Source organism: Mchenga conophoros, linkage group LG6 (assembly GCF_057382185.1).
Source record: "Mchenga conophoros isolate Kocher_MC1m ecotype Shallow Benthic linkage group LG6, M_conophoros_male_GT1.1, whole genome shotgun sequence".
In the NCBI taxonomy this organism is placed as follows: Eukaryota; Metazoa; Chordata; class Actinopteri; order Cichliformes; family Cichlidae; genus Mchenga; species Mchenga conophoros.
This window is the reverse complement of record NC_140531.1, coordinates 26,278,945-26,303,608: the sequence shown is the minus strand read 5'-3', so window position 1 is coordinate 26,303,608 and position 24,664 is coordinate 26,278,945. Positions and strand designations below refer to the sequence as shown.

General features: G+C 41.0%; 2 protein-coding genes across 4 annotated transcripts; both read left to right on the top strand.

The window, feature by feature from the left end:
• The first annotated feature begins 1,662 nt into the window (after positions 1-1,662).
• On the top strand, positions 1,663-3,923 carry LOC146572732 (uncharacterized). Its single transcript, XM_085278504.1, has 2 exons — positions 1,663-1,868; positions 1,955-3,923. The coding sequence occupies exons 1-2, from the start codon at positions 1,663-1,665 to the stop codon at positions 3,921-3,923; spliced, it is 2,175 nt and encodes a 724-aa protein (XP_085134630.1).
• A 120-nt stretch (positions 3,924-4,043) lies between these two features.
• On the top strand, positions 4,044-24,369 carry septin3 (septin 3). 3 transcript variants are annotated; one of them, XM_085277090.1, is made up of 10 exons: positions 4,044-4,179; positions 10,312-10,713; positions 10,799-10,927; positions 15,024-15,105; positions 15,291-15,428; positions 16,363-16,480; positions 19,339-19,434; positions 19,663-19,759; positions 19,858-19,909; positions 22,192-24,369. In XM_085277090.1, exons 2-10 carry the CDS (start codon positions 10,314-10,316, stop codon positions 22,319-22,321), a joined length of 1,242 nt encoding a protein of 413 aa, XP_085133216.1. In that variant the 5' UTR covers positions 4,044-4,179; positions 10,312-10,313; the 3' UTR covers positions 22,322-24,369. The 3 variants fall into 3 exon arrangements, with proteins under 3 accessions (XP_085133216.1, XP_085133214.1, XP_085133215.1); XM_085277088.1 differs by lacking the exon at positions 4,044-4,179 and adding an exon at positions 6,102-6,201; XM_085277089.1 differs by lacking the exon at positions 4,044-4,179 and adding an exon at positions 6,151-6,341.
• Positions 24,370-24,664: the final 295 nt, after the last annotated feature.

The window sequence follows — 24,664 nt, the reverse complement described above, 5'->3', positions numbered from 1 at the left end:
TATATATACCTTCAGCTTTAAAAAAAAAAAAAAGCTTACAATACTGCACCTACACTTTTGAAAAGCCCTTTAAACTCTGCTCAGAGTAGATGCTTCGAGTTTGAAGGTCACTCACTCATGGAGTGCGTAGAGTCTGTAATGAAGAGGCTTTTTCATTCAAGGCAGTTCAAGGATAAAACTAGCTCTGCAACAGAAATCATGCGTAGATATTCATATTTTCTCTTGTAATGCAGAAAAAAACAAACTCTGACAGTGTAGTTGTCAGCAGAGGAGGAGCATTCACATTATTATGAAATGCATTTGTAGGTGTGGGGTTGTTTGTCTATAGTACCTTGTTACTATTCTGCCCAGACTCTGCAGCTGAGGACGATGTAGTAGCTTAATCTGGTTTGAAGTATGCGATGCATCATTTCACCTGTGACATTAATGTTTTTGTGACTAGGCTCTATAAAAGCATCAAACATAAGTTAATGATCTGAGTGCTTCTGTCACTCATATTTTGCGCTATAATCAGACAAGCTTCACAGTGTCCCACGAACCAAATCAAATGAGACACCAGTGTGGGAGTGCAACAGTGAAGCCTCAGTGTCGAGGTATGGAGAGAATGGCACTTGTGTGCCCACTACTTCCTACTGCTCTGCTCCAAGTCTCACACACTGTGCCTTGTTTACTCTCTCAGTCTGTCAGCAGCAGACACGGGGCATCATCGCCACACGTCAGGTCAGTGTCTTTTTCTGCAGCTCTAACTAAAGAATAAAAAACAGTTGTTTTTTTCATAGTAAACACTGTTTTGTGCTGGTATTTTCAGTGTTGGTGCATACCAGCCATGCTGCCTCAGACTGCAGTGTTTAAAAGTAATTTAATGCACTCATAAAAGTGCTGCACTTTTACATAACTTGAGTGCTACGATTTTATGCAATTATGTGGTACTTAAGCCCTACTACATATTTTCTGTACAGACATAAGTGCTTATTCAATATTTCAATATATATATATAAAAACATAGTCAGTTGATAAAATGTGGTGTATTGGCTTAGACTTCCTAGACGTGTTTTTATTTTTAAACAGATTAATACTGGATTCGCTTCACCTGCACTTATCGATGACATTAAACCATTAAAGTAAATAAATCTAACACTCCTTTGGAACTACAGTAAGATTTTCAAACTTTTGATATAAGTGTAGTTTGCAGATATTTCTGTTCTTTATCTTACCCCTTTAATATTTATTAAAAGTTTGCCCTGTTTGTCATTTGCAGTCTCTCTATGTTTCTCTTTCCTCGCTTCTCCTTAAGTGGAGAGTTCTTCCTCCCCGCTGTTGCCGTGTTTCTCTCTACATTGATTATCTGATTTTTGGGTCCTACCTCTAACACTGTATGGTCTAATATTGTGAAGTGCTGCTTGTTAAGTAAAATTCAATAGGAAAAAATCTAATTGAAACTTGCACTTCAGTTAATTTGAGTATTTTTTTAAGAATGTTATTCCCACATTTTCTATTAATTTGGACAGTGTTTATAGAAATGATGTTTGGCATAAAGTTGAATTCTATTCTATTCTATTCTATTCTATTCTATTCATATAAAACAAGTTATATTTTTTCTTAGTTTCTTCATTCTCATCATGTGATTAGTCTTTCTTTGCATCTTTGTCTTGCTAAAACAGAATGAGTGTTTTTAACCGTCTGGCACCTTTGATCCCACGAGTGCCTGACTCCAGCAGACAAACAAAGGAGCATCCAAAAGTGTGTTTGTCACCTCCTCTGCCTCTTTCTTCTCCCGTCATTAAGAAGAAAGCCATTCACATCCCATCATTTGATGAGAAGGGACTTATCTTTGAAAAACACAACACAAAGCTGTACACGGCGGACAGGTAAATTAATGTGAGGTTTGTTTTTCTGTCTTGGATTTTTTGTGCTACATAATCTAGTAATTATTGGTACATTTTTTTCTTTCCAGATCATTTGATTCAATTTGGACATCCAAGACACCAAGCCCGCCCTCGAGGAGTAAATCATGTCAGCTTTCACAGAGAAACCATGGAGAAAGAGCTTCAACCCTCCCAAGGACCAAACCTCAAACATGCAGCTCTCAGTCTCTCTCTGCAAAACCCAGCACCTCCATTTCTCCTTCTCCTAAGCCAAATTCCTCTCTCACTCTTCCCACTGTCAAACCAAAGCCAAGTGATTCTCTTCATCTTCCCGCCTCACAGGCGAGTGATCTTTCTCCATTACTGCACCAGCCAGCACCAAAGCCAAGTGTATCTCCAACTCTGACAGTCCCAACACCCAGGCTAAGCCCATCTCCAATGTCCCTTTGCCAAGGGACGAGCTCAGACGATCCACCAGTAAAACAGCCTTCTCCTATTGCAAAAGAAAGACGTGCTAAATCGATTCCCATCTGTAATGTCAAAGCGGAGACATCAAATGAGATAAAGCATGAAATTCTTGACCAGGATGCTTTACTGGACTTTACTCACCCTGAGATGAGAAAAGGTCGTATGAACAGAGAGTCTCAACATCAGACTTACTCAGAATCCTACAGACGCCCGGTCACATCTTCGAATCCTTGCTTTCTGCAAAGCAAACTTGGACTAAGTAAAAAAGACAATACTGCCAAAGATGAAGCAAAGGCTCTGCAAAGGAGTACAGACATTACTGCATTACCTAAACCAAAGTGGAACATCAATCAGCACCAGGAATTTCAACCCAGTAGAATGACAGGAACACAAATATCCACTAACTCTAAAGGCATTAAGTCTGCTAACGTTGATCACCAGGAGTCTCCGTCAGTGTTTGATGGACCGGCCACTCTGTCAGGTCCTCAAAGAAAATATAAAAACTACCCTCAGAAGAGCAATTACTCTCAGACCTTACATTTTACCTCAGCTTACCCACCATACGAGCAACTGTATTCTGAGAAAAAAGCAGCTTTACCCGTGACTTCTCAAACATCCTTTTCCACTGAGCCTCTTTTTAATCAGTCAGGCGTTTCGCCAAGCATCGAGGCAAGGAGGAGACGGTTCGACCTGCACAGTGAAACAAGACCAGAAGCAGCATTTCTATCAGCTTCTCGTCCCAGGAAACAGCAGGAAGAAAACAATAATCAGACAATTGCAGGAAACTCTCATAAAATCTTTCATGAAACTGGTGCATCTCAAAACATCAAGTCCCCACAGAGACCCCTCAGGTTCCCGTCGAAGGCACAGAGTCAAACTGTGGATGTAAGATGTGCAGTGAGTCAGTCTCACTGTTTATCAAAGGATTACAGCTGCCAGTCAAGAGAAGCTGATCAGAAAATGGAGGCTTCCCAGTGCACACACAGGTTAAATCAGCTTAAGACATGTCAGGTGGCACCTCAGACCCAGGAGGCCTCCCACCCTCCCTCTGGTGTGTGCACCACCTCACAAAGGGGATCCTTTTTGAAACCTGACCTTCAGTCACACAGATGTGGCTTAGATCAGGAACAGTCTCCTCCTGAAAAACAGATGAAGGTCAGCAGCACAGGACTGAATCAAACAGACATGTTAGCACCACCTGACCTCCGTGGGGTGCCAGCAAAGCTACCAGAACATCCCTCAGAGAAATATGTTGCAAGCTGGCCCCCGTCTGTAGCACACTGCCCATTCAGCACAGACAGTTTTGGCCTAAGCTCAAAGGGGGTCTTTGACAGAGTATACCAGAGCCTGGAAAAGACAACAACAGCAACAACAGCTTCCAGTCTACTAAATCAGCTGAATGACTCTGAAACAGGCAAAGTATTTTTCTCAGAGGAATCAGAAGACCCCTATTACGTCACGATGTATTACCCAGGCTCAATTTATGTGGGTGAGTACAAATATATCCAAGTCACCTGCAAGATTTTAACAGAACAAACCCAGCAACAGCGCCTCTTTGATGCCCCTGCTTTTATTTGGAGTGGGAGTTGAATAATTTTCTAACTTCTAAGGGGGGGTGGGAACTCTGATGAGGGGGTGGTTAAAGAGGATAGCAGAGGGACTAAAGGCAGCGCTTCTTATCAGTAGAGTAACAGACGTGGCGAGGAGAGATGTGACAAAGTTGGTTAGCAGACTGTTTCAAAGTGAATAGCACAGGAAGACGTGCCAAAGCAGTTTTACACTAAAACACGCTGAAAACATGCAGAAAGGAAGGCGGGACGAAAGGAGAGCAGCTCGGAGATAAAGTGTGAGTACAGTGCTGCAGCTGTATTTTTCTTCCTCTAACACCTAAAGAGTAATAACAACACAATATCACACAAACACTGGGAAGTACAGACTAACAGATGTGTCAAACTTAAATCATGTCGTAACATAGCAGGGTAGAGATTAAAAAACAAAGCACACATAGTACCTCAGCACTGCCTGGATGTTGTATGCCTATGAGTTAAAATGAGAGCTTCTGAGGCCCAACAAGGGAAAAACTACCAGGCGTATTTGACAGAGCAAAGAAAATTTAAACTAACAGCTTCATCTGGAGTCTTCATTAGTAGATTTCTTGCAGTTAGATCTGTTAATATATTTTCTGTCTTACAAGACCCTCAGATTCAGGGTCTCTCGTGGGATTCCACCGCTCAGAAAGCCCCGTTACACTCGCTGTTAATCATTACACACTGAGCTTCCACCGGTGGCAGGATACATCAGAGCACATTTGCATTAAATTTGAAGTGCTTTAGTTCACGGCATGTCACAGCTGATAGTGTGTCTCTTCACAGAAAAGGAAGCGCGGCACATACAGACAACGTCTACATATTCAGCCATCATTAGTTTAATTATTCAGCACTGTAGTTTTCCTGCTGTGACAAAATGTATTTGGGGGAAAACTTCTCTATACTGCACTTCTTTCTACATTTTAAACAGTGCATTTAGCAGACATGCAGTTGTTACTTTGCAGATAAGACTTCAAACTTTAGGAGCCTGTTTATGTACCAGTGCAAAGCCATTAAAGCTATAAGCTCTTTCTGCTTGAACGATAATGCAGCAGTAATAATGTCCCACATAGCAGTAATGTTTTTGTTAAGCTTTGCATCTACATTAACCCGTACACACTGTTTAGGGTCAAATTTGACTCATTTTGATAGTGACCGCAGCAAAAAAAATCAAAAAAATCCAATATCATTCTTTTAGCTTGAAATTTGATGACTTTTCCTAAAGTGACCCAAAAATGAGTATTGTAAAGACTATATAGAAAAACAGAGAGCAGAATTCATGGTTGCATTAATTACTGCAAGTTGTCCAGGTCGTGAAGCAGCAACGCAGCCCCAGAACATCACACTATCACCACCATGTTTGACTGTTGGCATGTTGTTGGAACTCAGACCTTCCAAAAGTCCACAGTCCACAGAATATTTTGCCAAAAGTCTTGGGGATCATCAAGATGTTTGGGTGTTTGTTTGTTTTTTAACAAATGTCAAACGAGCCTGTGCGACCTTTTTCTCCTTGGAACTCTCCCATGGATACATATATTTCCCCAGTCCCTTATTGTTGAAGCGCGAACACTGACCTAAACTGTCTCAGTTTAGGTCACCAATTGAGTCACCAATGCACTCTTGGAGTAATTTTGGTTGGTCAGTTACTCCTGGGAAGGTTCCAAGTTTTCTCCTTTTGTGGATAATGGCTCTCACCATCATTTGCTGGAATCCCAAAGCCCTAGAAATGGCTCTGTAACCATTTCCAGACCGATAGATGTCAATGACTTTGTTTCAAATCTGTTTCTGTAGACTGTCGCATTGCGTGTTTCTTTTTTAGATCTTTTAGCCTACATCACTTTGTCAGGCAGGTTCTGTTTAAGTGATTTCTCAATTCAGCAGGTCTGGCAGTAATCAGGCCACAGAATTAAAAACAGATAATTCACGATTTAAGAGGCAAGTGTGACAAATGTTGCACATATGGAAAAAAAAAGAGAGAGAGAGAAAATAAATCAGGAATTGGGCAAGTACTTTTTCACAACATTATTAGTAAAGGATCCATCTTCTTTATCCACCAACACTGTTAAAGATCATCTCCCATGTCTGGACTTGACACTGATTATAACACAATTCAAATTGCTCGCTATAAATACTCTAGCTCTGACAGAAGACACTGTACCCAAAAAAAAAGTCCCTTTGAGATAAAGTCATATTGCGCATGTGCGCTGCATCTCCCCACTCCCTGTCCTCTTGTCGCCTTGGTAACGGAAAAGGAGGGGGCTCACGGCCAGAGGGAAGGAGAGGTACCCGGACTCCTCTTTACATGAGCGTTCCTGTTATTGTTATCAGTGTGGTGGATAGATATTACGGCTTCTCGAATTCAGAGCGCCTGTAGGTCGCCCGCTGTCTCCACGAGCTCGTTTGGTCAGTTGAACGGGAGCTGGTGAGTGTGACGACCGTTAGCGGGTGCACGCTAGCAGCTAGCCGTTAACGTTATTATCCAGCGTGACTGGTGAGAGAAACAATGAGGGCGACAGGCTTTGGTAGAGCTAACGTTGGGTAGTCACTTAAAACACGCAGAAAAGGACGCTTTTATTCATGTTATATGCTAAAGCACGTTTGCTCTTAACTTTCATGAGCTTGGCCATTTTATTATTTTTTCAAACAGGGATTTTAAAAAAGGGAGTTTTAGCCTTCATGTAGCCAGAGCATCCTCAGATATCGTACGCTTCAGTTTCCTACATTTGCTGTAGTGTGTAGCTCGAAATAATTGCATTGCAGTGTGGGCTTGTGAGGGCAGGCAGGGAGGGGGCAGAGCTGCATGGCCAGTGAATGAATCAAAGTGACAGCCTCTGCCTCAGTGACCTGTATGTATGATCAGGACTCATGTATCTAGGACTGTGACTTAAAGCATGGCAGCAGGCTGTACACCCTGAAGGACTAAGCTCATCAACATCTTGGCTCGGCCTGCTGCCTGTTACTGTTACCATCTGCCTGCACTGCTTGCTTCACTTAAAGGCTGAGCTCACAAAAACATCTTTTCTTGCTTAGACCCGACTGGTGTCAAAGCCTTGCTCGCAGAGGTTTTTTTTGCATTTCTGGCCAGGCTTTTGAGATTTTTGTGTCCCATGTTTGACGTTTCTGCTGCCAACCCAAAGACAAGACAGCTGATTGTAATTTCATCCGTGGTTCTCTGCCAGAATTATTATATCTGTTTTTTCCAATTAGTTTCCTGTTTTGCTTTTTTCCAAAGTGCAAATTTTAGTTTCGTTTTCATTCGTTTTTAATGATTAAAACTTGAGGTGGGACTCACCAGACGATATAATTACAATACTCAACTCACGATACAGTATCATTGCGATTTTTAACATCTACGCTGAGCATTGCAATAACAAAAATTGCCAATCATGCCCTCAAAGTTAAACTTTGTCAATATCAGATAGAGTCAGTCTGCTATCAGTTTGGGATCAGTCTGGGATTGAATGGAGTGAAGTTGGCAGTTACATCTGCGATCTGCAATAATACATCATTTAACTGTTGTTTAAATCAGCAGGAATTCACATTTAACTATTACATTTAAGCTCAACAACCTTCCAGGTCTATAGGAATAACCAGAACTGACTGACAGCCAGCTAAGTCGAGTCCCCTTGAGTTGTGCAAATTGACATCAACTCATTCAGACCGATAATAACATGTTGGCAATGTATCTGCATTTATCAATTAGACAGCAAACCTTTGACAATCTCTTTAAGAGTGACTGCAGTCAGTTCAAGTCAGACTGTGACTGTTTGCAGAAAGTTTGCCTCGTATTAGACAACCTGTGCATTTACCTTGAGATCAAAAGTAGTTGTGAATGTACAACAGGCTCAAGCTTTGGGAATTTATACAAGGAGGTTGTCGTCCTATTTTTACTCTTGACTGAGCCTTTAGCTTCCTCTGAATTAGGGGGTATATTTGTCAAGCAAAGTGTGTCCATTGTTGGATGGATTTTTGGTTAAATGCAAGTTTGCTAGGCTAACTAATAAATAAAGCCTTTTTAGACAGGGACATTTCTATATATGTTTCTGTTTTATGTTAGATTTCTACACTTTTAGGCGTTCTGAATTGCTGTAAATATGGTAGTTTTATTGAAAAAAAAAACGTAATATTAAGAATGCTGGCTATTATCTTTGCCCCTATAGTATCAACTATTTATTAAGTATCACACTGTAAAATATAATAATTTCTTTTATTTTAAAAAAGAAAATAATCTTCGAATCAACATCAGAGTTGCTTTCACAGGTATTTGTAATTCCACTGTATAAACATTGAAAAGGTGAAAGAAAAGAACAGTTAGTTCAGTTTTGGGGGTTAAAATGAAATGTAAATGATTTTTCATTGTTTTGACTGGAGGACACCTTTATTAAGAAGACCTGAGTTTGTTCAGTCAGGCATTGATTTCTACACTTGGGGGGTGATCAGGGCTGAGACATACTCTGCTGTGTTGAGCAGATAGAAATAATAGATGGGCAACCTGGGTGTGATGAAGGCTGGAGGTTAGAGCAGCGCTTTTGTAACTCAGGTCAGGTCAGATGCTGCCCCACCTCTGCAGTCTTTCGGGGTAGTTGTTACTCATTAGTGCAAGAACTTCCCCGATTATAAATGCTAGATTTCCAGGAATCAATTAAATTATTCACAGTGCCCTAATTTCAGGTTCTGTCAGGCACTTCTGCACACCAATAGTGGATTTTACTGTTTACACTGTCTGTGTAATATGTGATAACTTAATAAAATAATAACAGCTTAACTCTCCAGTCATTATTCTCAGCTATTCTCATTTGATTTCCTACCTGCTGAGTTAAATGCTTAGGGCCGTGTGGACTCTTGTGGTTAGATGTGAGCATAACGAGTTGATTCAGTTCTGTCTCATATGTTATGTTCAAGCTCAAACTGTGCATGAGTCATCTTTTTATAAATTGATTTATTAACCCCTGGACTTTAACAGCTGATCTGTGTTTCATCAAGATTTCTGCTTATGTTCAAAACATTCTGCACACTTTTAGGAATAAGGTTTATCTCAACCTTTGAAGCAAACTCAAAAAGCACAGGCAGCATTAATCCGAAGATGAATCTTATTTTTAAACTAGAAACTATGCTGCTAAACTCAAATACTGTGTCTCAGAGCTATTTTGCTTTCAGACTTGGACCTCCCTCTCCCTTTTCCTTCCATCTCTGTCATATTCTTCAGCTTTTCTTTTTGTATATGGATGTGTGTGAAATATGAGCGCAGACATAACATCTATCTGTTGGTAAAAAAGAAACAAATGATGTTATAGCAGTTTTTCTTCTCAGTCATCAGCTTTCTTTTGTGCTTTTGTTGTGTGGGGTTTGGGTCGGATGAGGCAGTGGACTGGATCCCTCCTGAAATGTACATCTGTGTCCATGTTGGGACCTTCAGATGTCTTGATTTGTTTAATTGAAAACTCAAAGATATTTACTTTATTACATAACTGACAAAGAAAAATAAATGTTAGCCACATTTAAGTCTCTTCAACTTCTCTTAACTTTTATTTTAATCAGCTAGTTCATTCATTCATTCATTAATACAATTCACATGGTTATGAAATTTGAAAGTGACAGTTATGCATTAATTACATTTTTCATACGTAAACTCCATGTGTCTGCTAGCCTTGAGTACCACAGCTCCAGTCAGTACCAGATTTTTTTAGGAAGGAGGAAGGGGAGGAGTTCATAAACTGTGATCATAACGTATTCTCCTTTTCAGTCCTTTTTCAATGCCTCGGTATAATGTCAAAAACAGAAGATGTTCCTAATATGCTCATCTCAGACATGAGAACAGAAATCCCTTTTGTTTACAAGGGGCAGCCAATGAGAAGAAGACTTTATGGGAGAGAATAGGGCTAAAATAGTATTTCATACAGTGGATGAAATAAGAGGTAATTGAGACTCACTTTAAAGTAAAGAAACATTATTCTGAACTGTGAATCATGCAAAGCTACTCTAGTAGAGTCTAAGAATAACAGCATGGAGTTGGACATGAGCACAGTAGGCGCTCTTCAAGGAAAACTTTATTGTAAACATCTGATTTTGCTCACCTCATAATGTTTGTATAGCTCCAGCTTCATATTTTTAAAATAAACAGATAAAACGTTTGTTTTACAAGCACCTTTCATCATAACCATCAAAATCTGGGAAGCAAATTATACAACTACACCAATTATACAAAGCAGTGTTTGCCTGACTAGATGAATGTGAGGATTTTTCTGTTGTTTGGGTGATCGAAGCCTGCTGCAATAACCCATTTCTTCAATGTAGAACGAGTAACTAGAGGAGAGGCCTCGGCTGATCCACTGACCTACTTCCTCGTCATTTTTTCAGTGTGACTTATTTTCATCTTCCTTCCTTTTCTGTAGACATGTCAGACATCGTTCCTCCAGAGGTTAGACCCAAACCAGCTGTCCCTGCCAAACCCCCAAACGTGGGGGCTCCTTCTCCTTCTAGCCCCTTCCCACCCCAGGGCCTGGGTGTCGGAGGAGGCGGCATCTCTGCTCCCCCACCGAGCGCCATTCCAGTTCCCATTGGAAGTCATGGTCCGAGCCATGGTGGCAGTCACAGCGTGGGTCATGGCATAGGACACAGCGTTAGTCACGCTGGAAGTCACGCTGCACCACACAGCGGCGGTCATGGTCATGGTGGCTCCCACAGCTCCAGCGGGGGATCCACTCTGCTGGGATACATTGGTATCGACACCATCATTGAGCAGATGAGGAAGAAGACCATGAAGACGGGTTTTGACTTCAATATCATGGTAGTAGGTACGTCACAGTAGACTTGCTTTATGCTTGGACACTTTCTTCCTGTATGGTGCTCCAACCTTAATTCTTCTGCCTTTCACTTCAGGTCACAGTGGTCTGGGAAAGTCAACCCTGGTGAACACCTTATTCAAGTCCCAAGTGAGCAGGAGGAGTGCAGGATGGGCTCGTGATGAGAAGATCCCCAAAACTGTGGAGATCAAGGCAGTGTCTCATGGTGAGTGCAAGGACAGAGAGGCTGCTCTTTCTTTAGAGCCAGGCATTTATATAGCACTTAATTAAAGAGAGAAAATGAACAATCTTTGGCCATGTTCTTAAAAGTCCCACATAGCCTACTTATAGTTCATCAGTGCACCCTGGAAGCTGCCAAGAAATCTAAGCAGCTGAAGGATGGGCCAACTTCTGCCTCTCCTGCAGGCACTTTTGATCACTTGTTGTTTTCGACTGTCCGTGTGCTGGGAATTTAATTGTCATGAATTAATTTTTCAAGCTGCTCTGTAATAACTCTCTTATGTGTCATATAAATAAATCAATGCTGAGACCTACCTTATTTGCGTTTTGTAGCTGTACAGACAAAGTCAAAAGAAGGTTAGGTTTTCATCGCTGTCTGTTGGTGAAATCTCTAAAAATGAACAGATGCTGAAATTCAGTTCAGAGATGGCTGAAAAACAGCAAACAGATCTCTGCTCAGTTTTCTGCTGTCATGTGCCAGTGCACAGTTGGGCACACTGTGGGTTTCCAGGCAATATTTACAATGTAGAAACGTTTTTCATTAAAGACAGGCACAAAATCAAGGGCAGGGATTGCTCAGTAGGTAGAGTATTCGCCCCATGATCGGAAGCTTGGGGGTTCAAATCCACTGAACGGCTACCCTGAGGTACTATTGAGCAAGGGTCTCTACACACTGCTCCCTGGGCGCTGGATTGGTAGTTGCGTACTGCTTCACTGAATGAATGGGTTAAGTGCAGAGGACTAAGCAATCCCCTACGGTATTAATAAAGTATGCATTATTATTATAAAGGTACAATATCCAAAAATAAATAAATAGATAATAATAACATTTACAAAACAAGCTGACAGGAACATGTAGCAAGAAATATGATGGAAAACCAAGGCTAAAGATCTGATAGTAGCTGATTGGCAGCAGAGGTGTAGAGGTCAGGTGGTGCTGAATGATCCTGGCATGGTACTTGAGTAGTCGATGTTCAATGCAGAGATTTGCACACATGTCTACATGTTGTTGCTGCATGCTGTCACCAGGAGGCAGTGTTAAAAGCATGTGGAAGAACCTCTAATGTGGTCACTGCTGTTTGTGCTTGTTTGTCCTTTAGCTTAGCCTCTGCAACAAAGACAATAGTAAGAATATACAAAACAAACTGTTTTATCTTTATTGTTATTTTATGCTTCCTCTCCTGTTTGTGGTTGACTTTGATGTTCAAGCCAACTTAAAAAAAAAGAAAACTAAAACTGTTTGTTTGGATATTTTGTGTTCTGTTGCAAAAAAGAAAATACTTTGCCTTGTGGATATCCATTGGATTTGTCAATCTCAGGCTGCTGGAGTTTCATGCACACTTAAGATAATCCTTTGAATATGTTTTTGCTACTAAAGACTGCAGATTTCTGCTGCCGCCCTGTTTACTTTGAAAGTACAGTGATAGTGGTGGAATAACTTCAGCAAAACAAAATAGCTATAGTGTTTTAGGATAGACTTGGGAAGTTGTGAGCTTACCTTTTAAGGCTGGGTCATCATGTTTTATAACACAACATCAAGTAAAACAGGCTTCTGATATTTCTACACTTTTTTTACATCTCGTTTATGATGGACTGTTTGGAGTTTGACAGATTAAAAAGGAGCTTCAATTTTGTATTAAAACTTTTTTGTGTTATTTTCTTATCCAACGTTTAGATTGTATGGCAGATTTGTTTGGTCTGCTGCTGCTTATAGTTTATTCTGTCTTTCTGTCTGTAATTGTTTCTCCAATACACAGATTAATTAAGAAGAAATCCTTTGGAAGAATTAAACATGATTTTTTTTGAGATACAGAATCAGTTATAATATTTGGCAATTAGACCCATCATAGCAGCAGAATGCCAGCATCCAGAGTCCAGACACTGGTGGTGGTGAGGATGAAGATGACGGCTTGGATGGAGCTCTGAAATGGTGAGGAAGTGGGTTGCCGAGATTTAAAGTATGCAGAATGCAGGCTTATTGGTTCGCTGAAGGCAAGCAAGAAGATGATTGGGAAAGAGCAATGATATCAGTATTGACTTTGACAGCATTGGAAAAGTGGATGTGTTGAAAAGTATAGATCATAGCAGCTGAACACCCAGGATAGCAGGCAGATGAGTGATAACAGTGTTTTTTTAAGCTCCAGTGCATTTGACCTCACAGGGCCAACATATTGCAGGGTGTTGCTCACTATCATTTTAAGATCTGCTGGCGTGCTGCGTGTGCTTTCATTTCACTTGTGTTTGACTGACTGGGGGTTTAAAAGGGTCTTACTTAACCTCAGTGAAGTTTCTGAGAGTGCGGGCAGTCGGTCATATTTCACAGGAGTCACAAAGCACCACATCGCTGAACTCAGTTTGTGGAGCCTGATCAAAGCTAGGACCAACCATGACCCAATTTAAAGCCCAAAGTATTTGTGAGTAAAATGCGAGATAACCTCAGAGCTCAGAGTTATGTCTCCATGGTAACAACCGTAGATCAGCCTGACAGCTTATGCAAAGATGTAAACATAGCTCAATTTGTGGCTCACTTTCAAAGTTACAGGATGAGGAATCAGAAAGCTGTTCTTGTAGAACATCTGTGTAACTGAGAAGCTTTCCACTCAGGTAACAGGGGCAAGCAGTGACAGTCAGCCGTGTGCTTGATTTGAATAAAGTTTTAAATTATCCACAGTGCAGCCCAAACGAATCGCTATTTACAGCTACTCTGTATAACATTTGAAAATGTCGTATTTTGGTGCCCCTCCCCCACTATTAGTATCAAATCCTCACTGTGGCAGACAGCTCACTATGTAGCATTCAAGCCTGTGCTCATTATGCCTTCTGGGACCTAGCTGCCATTTGCACGTCCTTGACGACTTATGAGCTCCCGAGGAAACTGTAGGGACATGTCAAGCCTGTGGGCTGCTACAGTTTACGTGATCATGCTCCCATTGCCTGCGGATGACAGTACCCTGATATTATTATGCCAGGAGACGAAGCATAAAAAATTCTGGCCATGCTATTAATATTGTATTTGCTGTTTGTGTGATTATGGCAAACACGAACATTCAGTCATTATGTTGAATATTCAAGTTTTTATTTATTTTTAAATAAAAACATTAAATGTGTTCTTCTTCTGTGGTAAAGGTAAGTACATCCTTGGTTTAGACACTACCTTTGCCCCCTTCAGCATAAATAACTTCTTGTAGGTGTGTAATTGCTTTCTGCAACTTTCTATGTGAAATTCCTTCAGTTATTGGATGTTAGAGGATGTTGGCTGTGCAGGAATTGGTAGTTGCACAGACTGCGTCACATCCTGAAGAACACTTTGAAATGATGCAGACGCTACCCAGACCCCGGACATCTCCTAAACTGCTTTCGCCACTGTCTTGTTTATCTAAAAGAGCTGGTCTTTGCCTTTATTGCCACTGGTTAACAGTCAGTTTTCTCTGATGCTCTCTTTGAAAAGCAGAAGCTATTTCCTGGCAGGCATTTCATGGAGGTGCATGCACTACCTTACCTGCAAATCCTGTGATGAAATTTTGCAGCTCTGTGAGATTTTAAATTATGGGCAGCATAGTGGTTAGTGAAATCATCTCACTGATTGGCTTGGGCCTCTGTATGTGGAGTTTTTGGGTCGGTTTTGACTCTGGCTTCAGGCGATAGATTGATTGATCCTGGACAAACGAATTTCTTGTAGCCACTTGTAGATTTTTTTATTTTTATAGTAGAACATCCTAAATCTCTGAGGTTTAGTTCCACTACTTGGTACATAATCTGGAAAATTTCAAGGTGAAAATCATGTACCTTATTTTTCCAAATAATTTGTTTATTATATAATTAAGTTTTAAAATAACTTCTAAATATGATGTTTATCTCTCACTGTATCACTTGTATCTATGGCCATTGTTCAAAAAAGAAGAGAAAGATTTGCATGTCAAGTGCACTGCCTCACAAATGTGCTTCTGGAAGAATGGTTACATATTCCCATAAACACAGGCCTATACCTTCTGCAAAACCTTCCCAGAAGACTTGAAGCTGTTATTATTTATTTTGCTGATTTCTTTGTGTGAACATGTTTTTGTTTTTTTTTTGTTTTTTAGTTATTGAAGAGGGTGGTGTGAAGATGAAGCTGACAGTTGTCGACACTCCGGGCTTCGGAGACCAAATCAATAACGACAACTGGTGAGATTTCCAGCTCCGGCACTGTTAAAGCATCATAAATGTCATAATAACTGCCTTATATCACCGAGGACAAATCTCCACCTTTCATCTTTAAAAACTGTATTCAAGGTTTAGGAGTGAATCAGTGCTCCCTCAAACATGTTTTTTCCTGCCTCGGTGATGTTTTGCTTCTGTTGTATCCACAGCTGGGAGCCCATCTCCAAATACATCAATGAGCAGTATGAGAAGTTCCTGAAGGAGGAGGTCAACATCACCAGAAAGAAGCGAATCCCGGACACCAGGGTGCACTGCTGTCTCTATTTTATCTCCCCAACCGGACACTCGTAAGTTAAGCTTTGGCTGTATGGAAGTAAATCAATCAGACCATCTTTAAGTATCTGATTCTTTAAGGGATGTGGGGTTTTTTAAGTAATCTGTAAATGGTAAATGGCCTGTATTTGTATAGCGCTTTACTTGGTCCTTAAGGACCCCAAAGTGCTTTAGACATTCAGTCATTCACCCATTCACACACACATTCACACACTGTATGCTGCTGCTGCAACCCGTTCTCACTCCCAAAGCGTAACATTTTACGCTAGGTGACAAATCGTCACCATATTACGTTTTCGGCTACCCACCACGTTCCTAAATGACGACCTCGGAAAACAGAGGAAATATGAGAACCGTCTGGACTGAATCTACACATGTTCGCTCTTTTTCTTCAAATCGCTTAGAAACACGCTATTTAACATCATTAAAGTCCTGGCTGGCTGGCTGGTGAGACACACACGCACAAAGCTCACAGTGTTAATGTCTCTTTATTCAAAAAACATTTAATTTCACTTTATCAAAGCCTTAAATTGAGTGTGCTACTTTATATTGCAGACAGCACACACCTCTCTCTCCTTTTCACAATTAGCTCCTGCTGACAAGTGTGAAATTGCTTTCTAATGAATAAGTGGATACAGTCTTTTGTGTATTACTGCCAGCGTATCTCATCTTTCTTAGCCAGGGTAATTGAGACCGACAGGATGTCTTATGTGCAAGCAAACAAGAGCTGGGACACAACCTTTGTTCAATGATAAGCCCACTTGAAAAAAAAAGATTCTCACTGTAAGTCTTTTGTAATCGCTGCAAGGCCAAGGAAAGGTAATGAGACGTATGAGAAATGACAAATGAATTCCAGACGCCTCCTTCTTTTATTCAGTGTTTATGAGCTTCCACATCTCCTATATCTGCCCTCATGACTCACTGTAATTATTTGTCCTTCTGCTTCAGTCTTCGACAGCTAGATACTGAGTTCATGAAGCGCCTGAGTCACTCGGTCAACATTATTCCCGTCATTGCCAAAGCAGATACACTGACCATTGAGGAGAGACAGGAGTTCAAGCAGAGGGTGAGTTTCACCAATAATCTGACTTCAAAATGTCTTTCTTCATAGATATTTACTGATGAGTGTGCAAAGCTGCTGTAATAAACATTTTATACCAGCAGTGGATCCAAGTTACTAAACTCTACAGCTAAAAAGTTTTCTCAGTGATTTGACTTCTCATCCAGAACCTCAGTGACCTTCAGTGAACTTTTTTCTGATTACTTCATGTTCTCAGGCACTAATTTTTAAGTCTTATTCAATGATCCCAAGGCCAGTAAACACAGAATGTGGGGCGAACTGTTTGCCAGCCACTAGCAATTTGGCCCAGAGACAGTGATTTACCTGTCAAGTCATACACCTGAAAATACCAACAATAAGATAAGATAAGATAAGATAAGATAAGATAAGATAACCTTTATTAGTCCCACACGTGGGAAATTTGTTTTGTCACAGCAGGAAGTGGACAGTGCAAAAGTTATGAGGCAAAAATTAGAATACAATAAGAATAAATACAGTACACAACTGTACAGAATAGAATAAAATACTATATACAGTAGAATAAAATAAAATAAATATACAATAAGATAAAAATAGAATACAAATACAAATACTATATACAACTGAGTAAAAATACAACGATGACAGAAAGGATTATTGCACTTAGTATTATTGCATATGTATGGATGTGTGTGCTTGATCAGTTAAAGTCTTTATTATGGAGTCTGACAGCAGTGGGGAGGAAAGACCTGCGAAATCTCTCCGTCCCACACCGTGGGTGCCGCAGTCTCCCACTGAAGGAGCTGCTCAGTGCTGTCACAGTCTGCTGCATGGGGTGGGAGATGTTGTCCATCAGGGATGACAGCTTAGCCGCCGTTCTCCTGTCACTCACCACCTCCACTGGGTCCAGAGGGCATCCTAGAACAGAGCTGGCCCTTCGGATCACCCTGTTCAGTCTCTTCCTGTCCCCAGCAGAGATGCTGCCGCCCCAGCAGACCACACCATAAAAGATAGCAGAAGCCACAACAGAGTCATAGAAGGTCTTCAGGAGTGGGCCCTCCACTCCAAACGACCTGAGTCTCCGCAGCAGGTACAGCCTGCTCTGCCCTTTCCTGTAGAGGGCGTCTGAGTTATGAGTCCAGTCCAGTCTATTGTTCAGATGAACACCAAGGTACCTGTAGCTGTCCACAGCCTCAATGTCCATACCCTGGATGTTCAGTGGTTGCAGTGGAGAATGCTTGTGCCTGCGGAAGTCTACCACCAGTTCCTTGGTTTTACTGGCGTTGATCTGGAGGTAGTTCAGCTGGCACCAGTCCACAAAGTCTTGGGTCAGACCTCTGTACTCCTTGTCGTCCCCATCAGTGATGAGGCCGACTATTGCAGAGTCATCAGAGAACTTCTGCAGGAAGCACTGGGTGGAATTGTGGGAGAAGTCTGCAGTGTAGATGGTGAAGAGGAACGGAGCCAGAACCGTTCCCTGTGGGGCCCCCGTACTGCAGACGACCCTGTCCGACACACAGCCCTGAGTCCTCACATACTGTGGTCGGTCGGTGAGGTAGTCCAGGATCCAGGTAGTGAGGTGATGGTCCACTCCAGAGTTCTCCAGCTTGTCCTTTAGAACCGAGGGAAGAATGGTGTTGAAGGCACTGGAGAAATCAAAGAACATGATTCTCACAGTGCTTCCAGCGGTCTCCAGGTGAGCGACGGAACGATGTAGGAGGTGAATGACGGCATCATCCGCTCCAATGCCAGGCTGGTAGGCAAACTGAAGTGGGTCCAGTGATGAGCTTATTAGGCGCCGAAGCTGAGCCAGGACCAACCGCTCCAGGGTCTTCATCAGGTGGGATGTCAGAGCCACCGGCCTGTAGCTGTTGAGGTCCTTGGGGCGTGAAGTCTTTGGCACTGGTACAACACAGGAGGTTTTCCAGAGCTGTGGAACTCTTCCCAACCTCAGGCTCAGGTTGAAGAGGTGCTCCATCACCCCACACAGTTGGTCCGCGCAGGACCTGACGACCCTCGAGCTGATGCCATCTGGACCCGCTGCCTTCTTGCCATTAATCCTCCTCAGTTCCCTCCTAACCTGGGTGGTTGAGAGAGACAGGCTGGAGCCTTGTGTTGAGTGTGTATTGGATGCTGTTGTTGGGGGTGGGGGGGAGTGAGCAGGGTGAATAGAGGAGGTGTGAAGTGTCTGAGGTGGAACAGCAGCAGTGGGGGTGGGTGAGTCTGCAGCCGATGTTGCAGACTGCCTCATGGCTGAGTCAAATCTGTTGAAGAAATGATTCAGTTCATTTGCCCATCTCACATCCCTCCCAGGCAGAGAGTTCTGCTGTTTGTCATCAATCATCAAACCGATTGTTCAGATAGTTTTAAATGTGAAGAAATGCAGTATTTTTACCTGTTCCTGTCCATCCAACGCAACAGAATTAAGAAGGAGTTAAAAAGAACATCTGTGTGCAGATAAACTATTAGTTTAATTTGCTAAGAAATTCAATTCAATTCAGTTTCCCAGATTTCTTGTATGCTTTGCTGATAGTAGTCATCCACCCCAGGATTCGGTGTTTACTCCACTACATTTATTTTAAAGTTTCAGTTACTAATTACATTTCTGACATAGATTTATAATATTAAATATAAATCTACTAATAGATTATTAATCTATGGTAGGTTTATAAATTAAGCTAGCAATGTATGAAATCATTTTCCTGTTTGTAGGCCAGTAAAAATACACAAGGGGCTGGTAAAAGTCTGTCCTGGCTGTTTCCCAGTAGAGAAAAACTGAATGAATTAATTAAAAAAGACTTTTGGTCCTTTGTGCAGTGTTGGGTACCGTTGTGACTAATGTTTTTTTTTTTATTCATTTTTCCTTGCTTTTGTCTGCACTCCAGGTAAGGAAGGAGCTGGAGATGAGCGGGATTGAATTTTACCCACAAAAAGAGTTTGATGATGACATGGAAGACAAGAGTGACAACGATAAAATCAGAGTAAGTCGCTTTTTTGTCTCACGCGATATTTGTGGAGCGATTTTCTTCCTTGGCATTAGAATGAATCTTTGATACTCAGCTTTAACCCAGCCTCTTTCACAAACATGCAGCGAGTCCTCTAAGCAGAATGCCAGGGCACTTGGGCATGTGGTGCATTTGTTTCATCTCATAAACCTCGCGTAGCTCTCTTCGGTACACTGAACCATGTTCAAATGTCTCTGTTCACAGGAGGCGATGCCCTTTGCTGTGGTGGGGAGTGACAAAGAATATCAAGTGAACGGCAAACGGGTTCTGGGGAGGAAGACAGCGTGGGGAATTGTGGAGGGTGAGTCAAACGCTCTCCATGAACGAGTTTCTCTGTTTGGTTTTTTACACAGGACTGATGTTGATGGATTTCTGTCTCTGTTTTTCTGCTTTGTGCAGTTGAAAATCCAAACCATTGTGAGTTTGCTCAGCTGAGAGATTTTCTGATCAGGTAAAACTTTCTTTTAAAGCATTTTTTTAAATAATAATGCAAAAAAAGTGGAATAAAGAAATGAAATAAAACAAAGAAAAAAATCACTTTTCTCTATTAGTAAACTTTCTCAGCATTTTAACAGTAACACAAATGTATTGATCGCCAGTAACTGGTCACTTTATTAGGTACACAGTGCTAGTATTGGGTTGCCCAACACCGTCTGACTGAACTGATGATACAAGGCAGAGTATCCATGCTTTCAGGATGTTAAGGCCAAAATTCTGACTCTAGCATCTGAATGTCACAGCAGAAATCAGTCCTCTTCAGACCAGATGACATTTTTTAATTTTCCATTGTTTTGTAAGCCCCTGCAAACTGCAGCATCAGTTTCCTGTTTCTAGCATTGCTGAAGTGACACCTAGAGTGCTCTTCTGCTGCTGTACCCCATCTGCTTCAAGATTCAGTGTGCTGTGCATTAAGAGATGCTCTTCTGCATACCTGGGTTGTAACAATTATTTAATTGAGTTAATGTTGCATTCCTACCAGCTTGAAGCAGTCTGGCCACTCTCCTCTGTTCTCTGACATCAACAAACCTTTTTCTCTTAGAGAATTTCCACTCACTGGATATTTTCTTGCTTTCAGACTACTCTCTGTAAACTCTAGTTATGATTTCTGATCCTCAATTTGAACTTCTACGTGCCTGGATGCATTGAATTGCTGCCATGTGATTAGCTAATTACCGTATTTCCCGGACTACAAAGCGCACCTGAATATTAGCCGCACAAGCTAAAATCAGGGGAAAATCCTGTTTTGTACATACATTAGCCGCACCTGACTAAAAGCCGCAGGTGTTTCAATATTGACTTATCATATGTAAGAGAATATGCACAAATCGAATTGTCAGGAAAGAGATGGCTGTTTGGAGACACACCACTTTTATTAATATTTTGAAAAACAAGTTATGGGTACATATTTGCATAACTTTTTAGGTATATGTACAAGTAGTGGTAATTACAAGTAGGAAACATGTACTGTGCTTCATAAATGAGTAACAAATGTAGTACATAACAATAACCTACAGCACACCAGAAAAATAGATTGGACTACCTTTTAGGCTCAGGTGCAGTGACACGGCTTTAACAAGAAGAAAAGTCAGTCATTCACCACCATCTTCCTGCGCACTAAAACCACCAAAGTCCTCTTCTCCAGTGTCGGATACGAACAGGCTCAGGATGGCTACGTCATCCACTCTCAGCTTCTTTCCTTTGTTGTCAGTGTCAGAGTCGAACACCCTCTGAAGGGCCGTGGCGGTGTCCTCCTCTCCATCATGCAGCAGTCCAGCCCTTCGAAATCCGTTGGTGATCATGGATGTTTTTACACTTTTCCACGCTGTCAGATTCCACCGGTGGAGTTGGGCATAACTTGCTTTTCGCACGTTTATCGCCGCACATCATCCACGACTCCCGCTGAACGCATAGCACTACTTTGAAGTTTGTTTTTCGCGCTACTTTTACGGCACTATGTTGCCTGGCGGATGGACATGTGACCAACATACCACTCTTGAACCCGATACTGTGTGTCTGATCACATGCCCTTCCGCCAGGCAACGTAGTGCCGTACAACACCGGAACAAACAAAACAAATCGTCTTACGATATGACAAAAATCATGGACAATCCATAGAAAAGCCGCACCTGACTAAAAGCCGCAGGGTTCAAAGCTGGTGTAAAAAGTAGCGGCTTATAGCCCAACAATTACGGTAGATATTTGTGTTAACAAGCAGTTGAGCAGGTGTACCTAACAACGTGGCCAGTGAGTATAAATTTTATTTAAGTGACCATTTGGTCTCTGAAACGTCAGAAAAACAGTTAAAATTTGTAGGGTGGACTTTTGTTCTGATAAACTGGGATAGTTTAACATCACAGAAAGAGCAAATATTCACATTTAAAATAAATTACATTAATTAATTATAGTTTTATGAAGATGGGTCCTGATCAGCTATTTGATAAAGCGATTAAAGTTATTTCCTCTCTAAAAAAAATTAAAGCATTTTTATTATAATAAATGTGAAATGTTTTCAAAGCGGTTTTTGAATATAAGACTATGCAATTTTCTTTGATTGTGAGAAAACGTTTGTTTCTTGTGTTTGCTGTTGTGGAGGATTTTACCATTTTATTACCACAACACAAGAACAACAATACTGTATTTCAAAACACAGTAACTCTTATCCCTTCCTCTGTCAAATGAACGTACTTAACTAATAACTCGCCCACTCTCTGTATTTACATTCATCTTTTGAAGGTCTCACCTGCAGGATCTGAAGGAAGTCACTCATAACATTCACTATGAAACGTACCGTGCCAAGAGACTGAATGAGAACGGAGGTCTGCACCCCATATCATCCGCTGATACCCAGGAGAGCAACCTGTAGTCAGAGAGAGAGTGAAAACAATGAGTCCAATAGATGAATCTACAAAATACTATAATCCTTATCACCACAGCATTGCTGCATGCGTGGAAAAGAAAATTAATGTGTTAAGAATTGGTGTCATTTAATCCCCAAACTCCACCCATCCTTTTCTTCATATTCTTCCCCACCAAGCATATCAAACCCCTCTGTTACCATTTTCCATTCATCCCAGTGAGTCTTTGGAGGAAAGACATAATGTAAAAGAGACTTAGTGCCGGTAACGTTTTTTCCACTGCCAGCGCCTTTTCTCATTGTTCAGAGTGTACATGGAAAGTGCTCGTGTCTCTCGTGTACGGGAGGCTGATTTTTAAGCCTGTGTGTTGTGTAGCAACTGACAGCCGAGTTTAGACAAACAAAGTGATTTGCTCTAAATATTAAAATCATAATTCCTGTGTAGCAACGGTGCATTAGCCGGCTCTGCGGCTGGCTCTGTTGAAATTGCCGATTTTAAATTCTGAGCAGCAGCTGTTCATTTAAAGGAAGAATCCCAGCGGCTTTACTGTCAAGAGGGTTTAACGAACATTACAAGCTGTGCTGCCTTCTTTAATAACCGAGTCCACGAAGGAAAATAATGAACTTTCTTTTGAGAGTTGCAGCATTAGTCACATGTAAAATGCAGTTTATAAGGAGTCCACATGGTGAGTGACTGCTCGCTGCCGATTCAGTGATTCACGGTAACAAACACAAATTTAGCTGTTCATGCAGATGCAGCTCACCGTGTTTTGTTTCAGCACAGTGCTCATACAGGAAACTGCATCTGTGTTCACTTGCAGCAATGAGCTGTGCTCTTGGAGTTCCACCATGCATATTTTATCAAGGTTCAGACTGATTTTTGTTAGATGTTTCCTGTTTAAATAGTTGACAGGCAATAGATGCAGGAATTATAACAAATTGCATATACAAGCTTTCCCAGCTGGAATGACTTGTTTTTGGTCTTTGAGAGCCACTACTATCAGTGCAAACGTTGTTTTGTTTAAATATTTTTGGTTGTTGTTTTTTTCTTTATCATTACCATTCATGGCAAGTAGCCATTCAATAAAATATTATATTAAACCCGAAAGAAATCCCATCACTGGTTTGGTCATCGCATCTTTTTTTGCACACAGGAGAGCAGGAGAATTGAAATATTTTTGATATATTTGTATTAATATTCAATTCCTGCTGTGCACCACTTGGTGGCAGCATGCTGCCACATTAAAGAAGTTTAACGGAGCAGCTCCATCTGCCCCAGATGTTCTGACTGCTGAGATTTTTTTCTCAAATATGTCACATCCAGTTCTGATGAAGTTTACTCTTCTGCTGTCAGCAGCAAAGACATTGGGTTTACAAAAAACTTTGATAATATCACCCTTTTCATAATATTATAACATTGCCAAGGGGTTTGCCAGGTTTTCTTCAGGAACTAAATATGATATTCTGCCACAGGCTGTCTGCATTAGAACACAAACTACAAATCTTTTAACATATCTCAATCTTTTTTTAAATCCATTCAGCCTTTTTAATCAATCATATGTATTTGTATGATTTTGAAATCAAGTGTGTGCAACAGTATGGTAGTAGTTGTCCGTGATTTTAGTGCAGTCAGAGGTTTTCGAGCAGAAATCTGAAGCAGTGTTAATGAACCATTGTTCCTGTGTTTGTGTGCATGCTTGTGTTAATATTGCCTGTTTGATTACAGCCAGTCGGTTGACTCATTCCTGCAACTTCACATCCACTAACAGTTACTGTGTTTCTGAATGTGTGATGTGTAAATTTAATTGATATATCATAAGGTAAAGCGCTGCTGTCTTACCCCCAAACTAAGCTGATGGCCCCCACGCACACACGTATCACCCAGCCCTGTCACTCAGTGAAAACTCGCAATGTACATTTATTTAACAACTTCTCACAAAGTTGCTGTGACACACCGATGTATGATTTCCTGTCTTGTATGGAGTTATTTTTACATTATGTCTTATTATTGTAACTTATTCTTTATTTAATAAAAACACATGATCAAGTTCTTAGAATTTTGTCATGATTTCTCTTCTGAATGTTCACATAACCAACTGTGTGTTGTTGTCTTTGTTGTTTATAATGATGTTACATACTGTGTCAGTGAAGTCCATAATTTATTGGAAAAAGATGCTCTTTTTATAGTTTTAGTGTACACCACCACTGTGGATTGTAAATCAATCAATATGCGATTGACATGCAGACTTTCAGCTTTAATTTGAGAGGTTTTACAATTTCAGAGGTTAAAAATTAATGGGACAATTGACTCACAAGCAGTTCATGGCCAGGTGCTCCCTTGTTGTTTCATCA

What these genes read in the sequence shown, in the direction of transcription:
- LOC146572732 (XM_085278504.1), top strand. Translation starts at nt 1,663, where the DNA reads ATGAGTGTTTTTAACCGTCTGGCACCTTTGATCCCACGAGTGCCTGAC. An exon ending in AAGCTGTACACGGCGGACAG is followed by an intron (nt 1,869 to 1,954) that starts GTAAATTAATGT and finishes TTTTCTTTCCAG; the next exon opens with ATCATTTGATTCAATTTGGA.
- septin3 (XM_085277088.1), top strand. Translation starts at nt 6,117, where the DNA reads ATGTGCGCTGCATCTCCCCACTCCCTGTCCTCTTGTCGCCTTGGTAAC. An exon ending in CTTCAATATCATGGTAGTAG is followed by an intron (nt 10,714 to 10,798) that starts GTACGTCACAGT and finishes CTTTCACTTCAG; the next exon opens with GTCACAGTGGTCTGGGAAAG. An exon ending in AGCGTGGGGAATTGTGGAGG is followed by an intron (nt 19,760 to 19,857) that starts GTGAGTCAAACG and finishes TGCTTTGTGCAG; the next exon opens with TTGAAAATCCAAACCATTGT.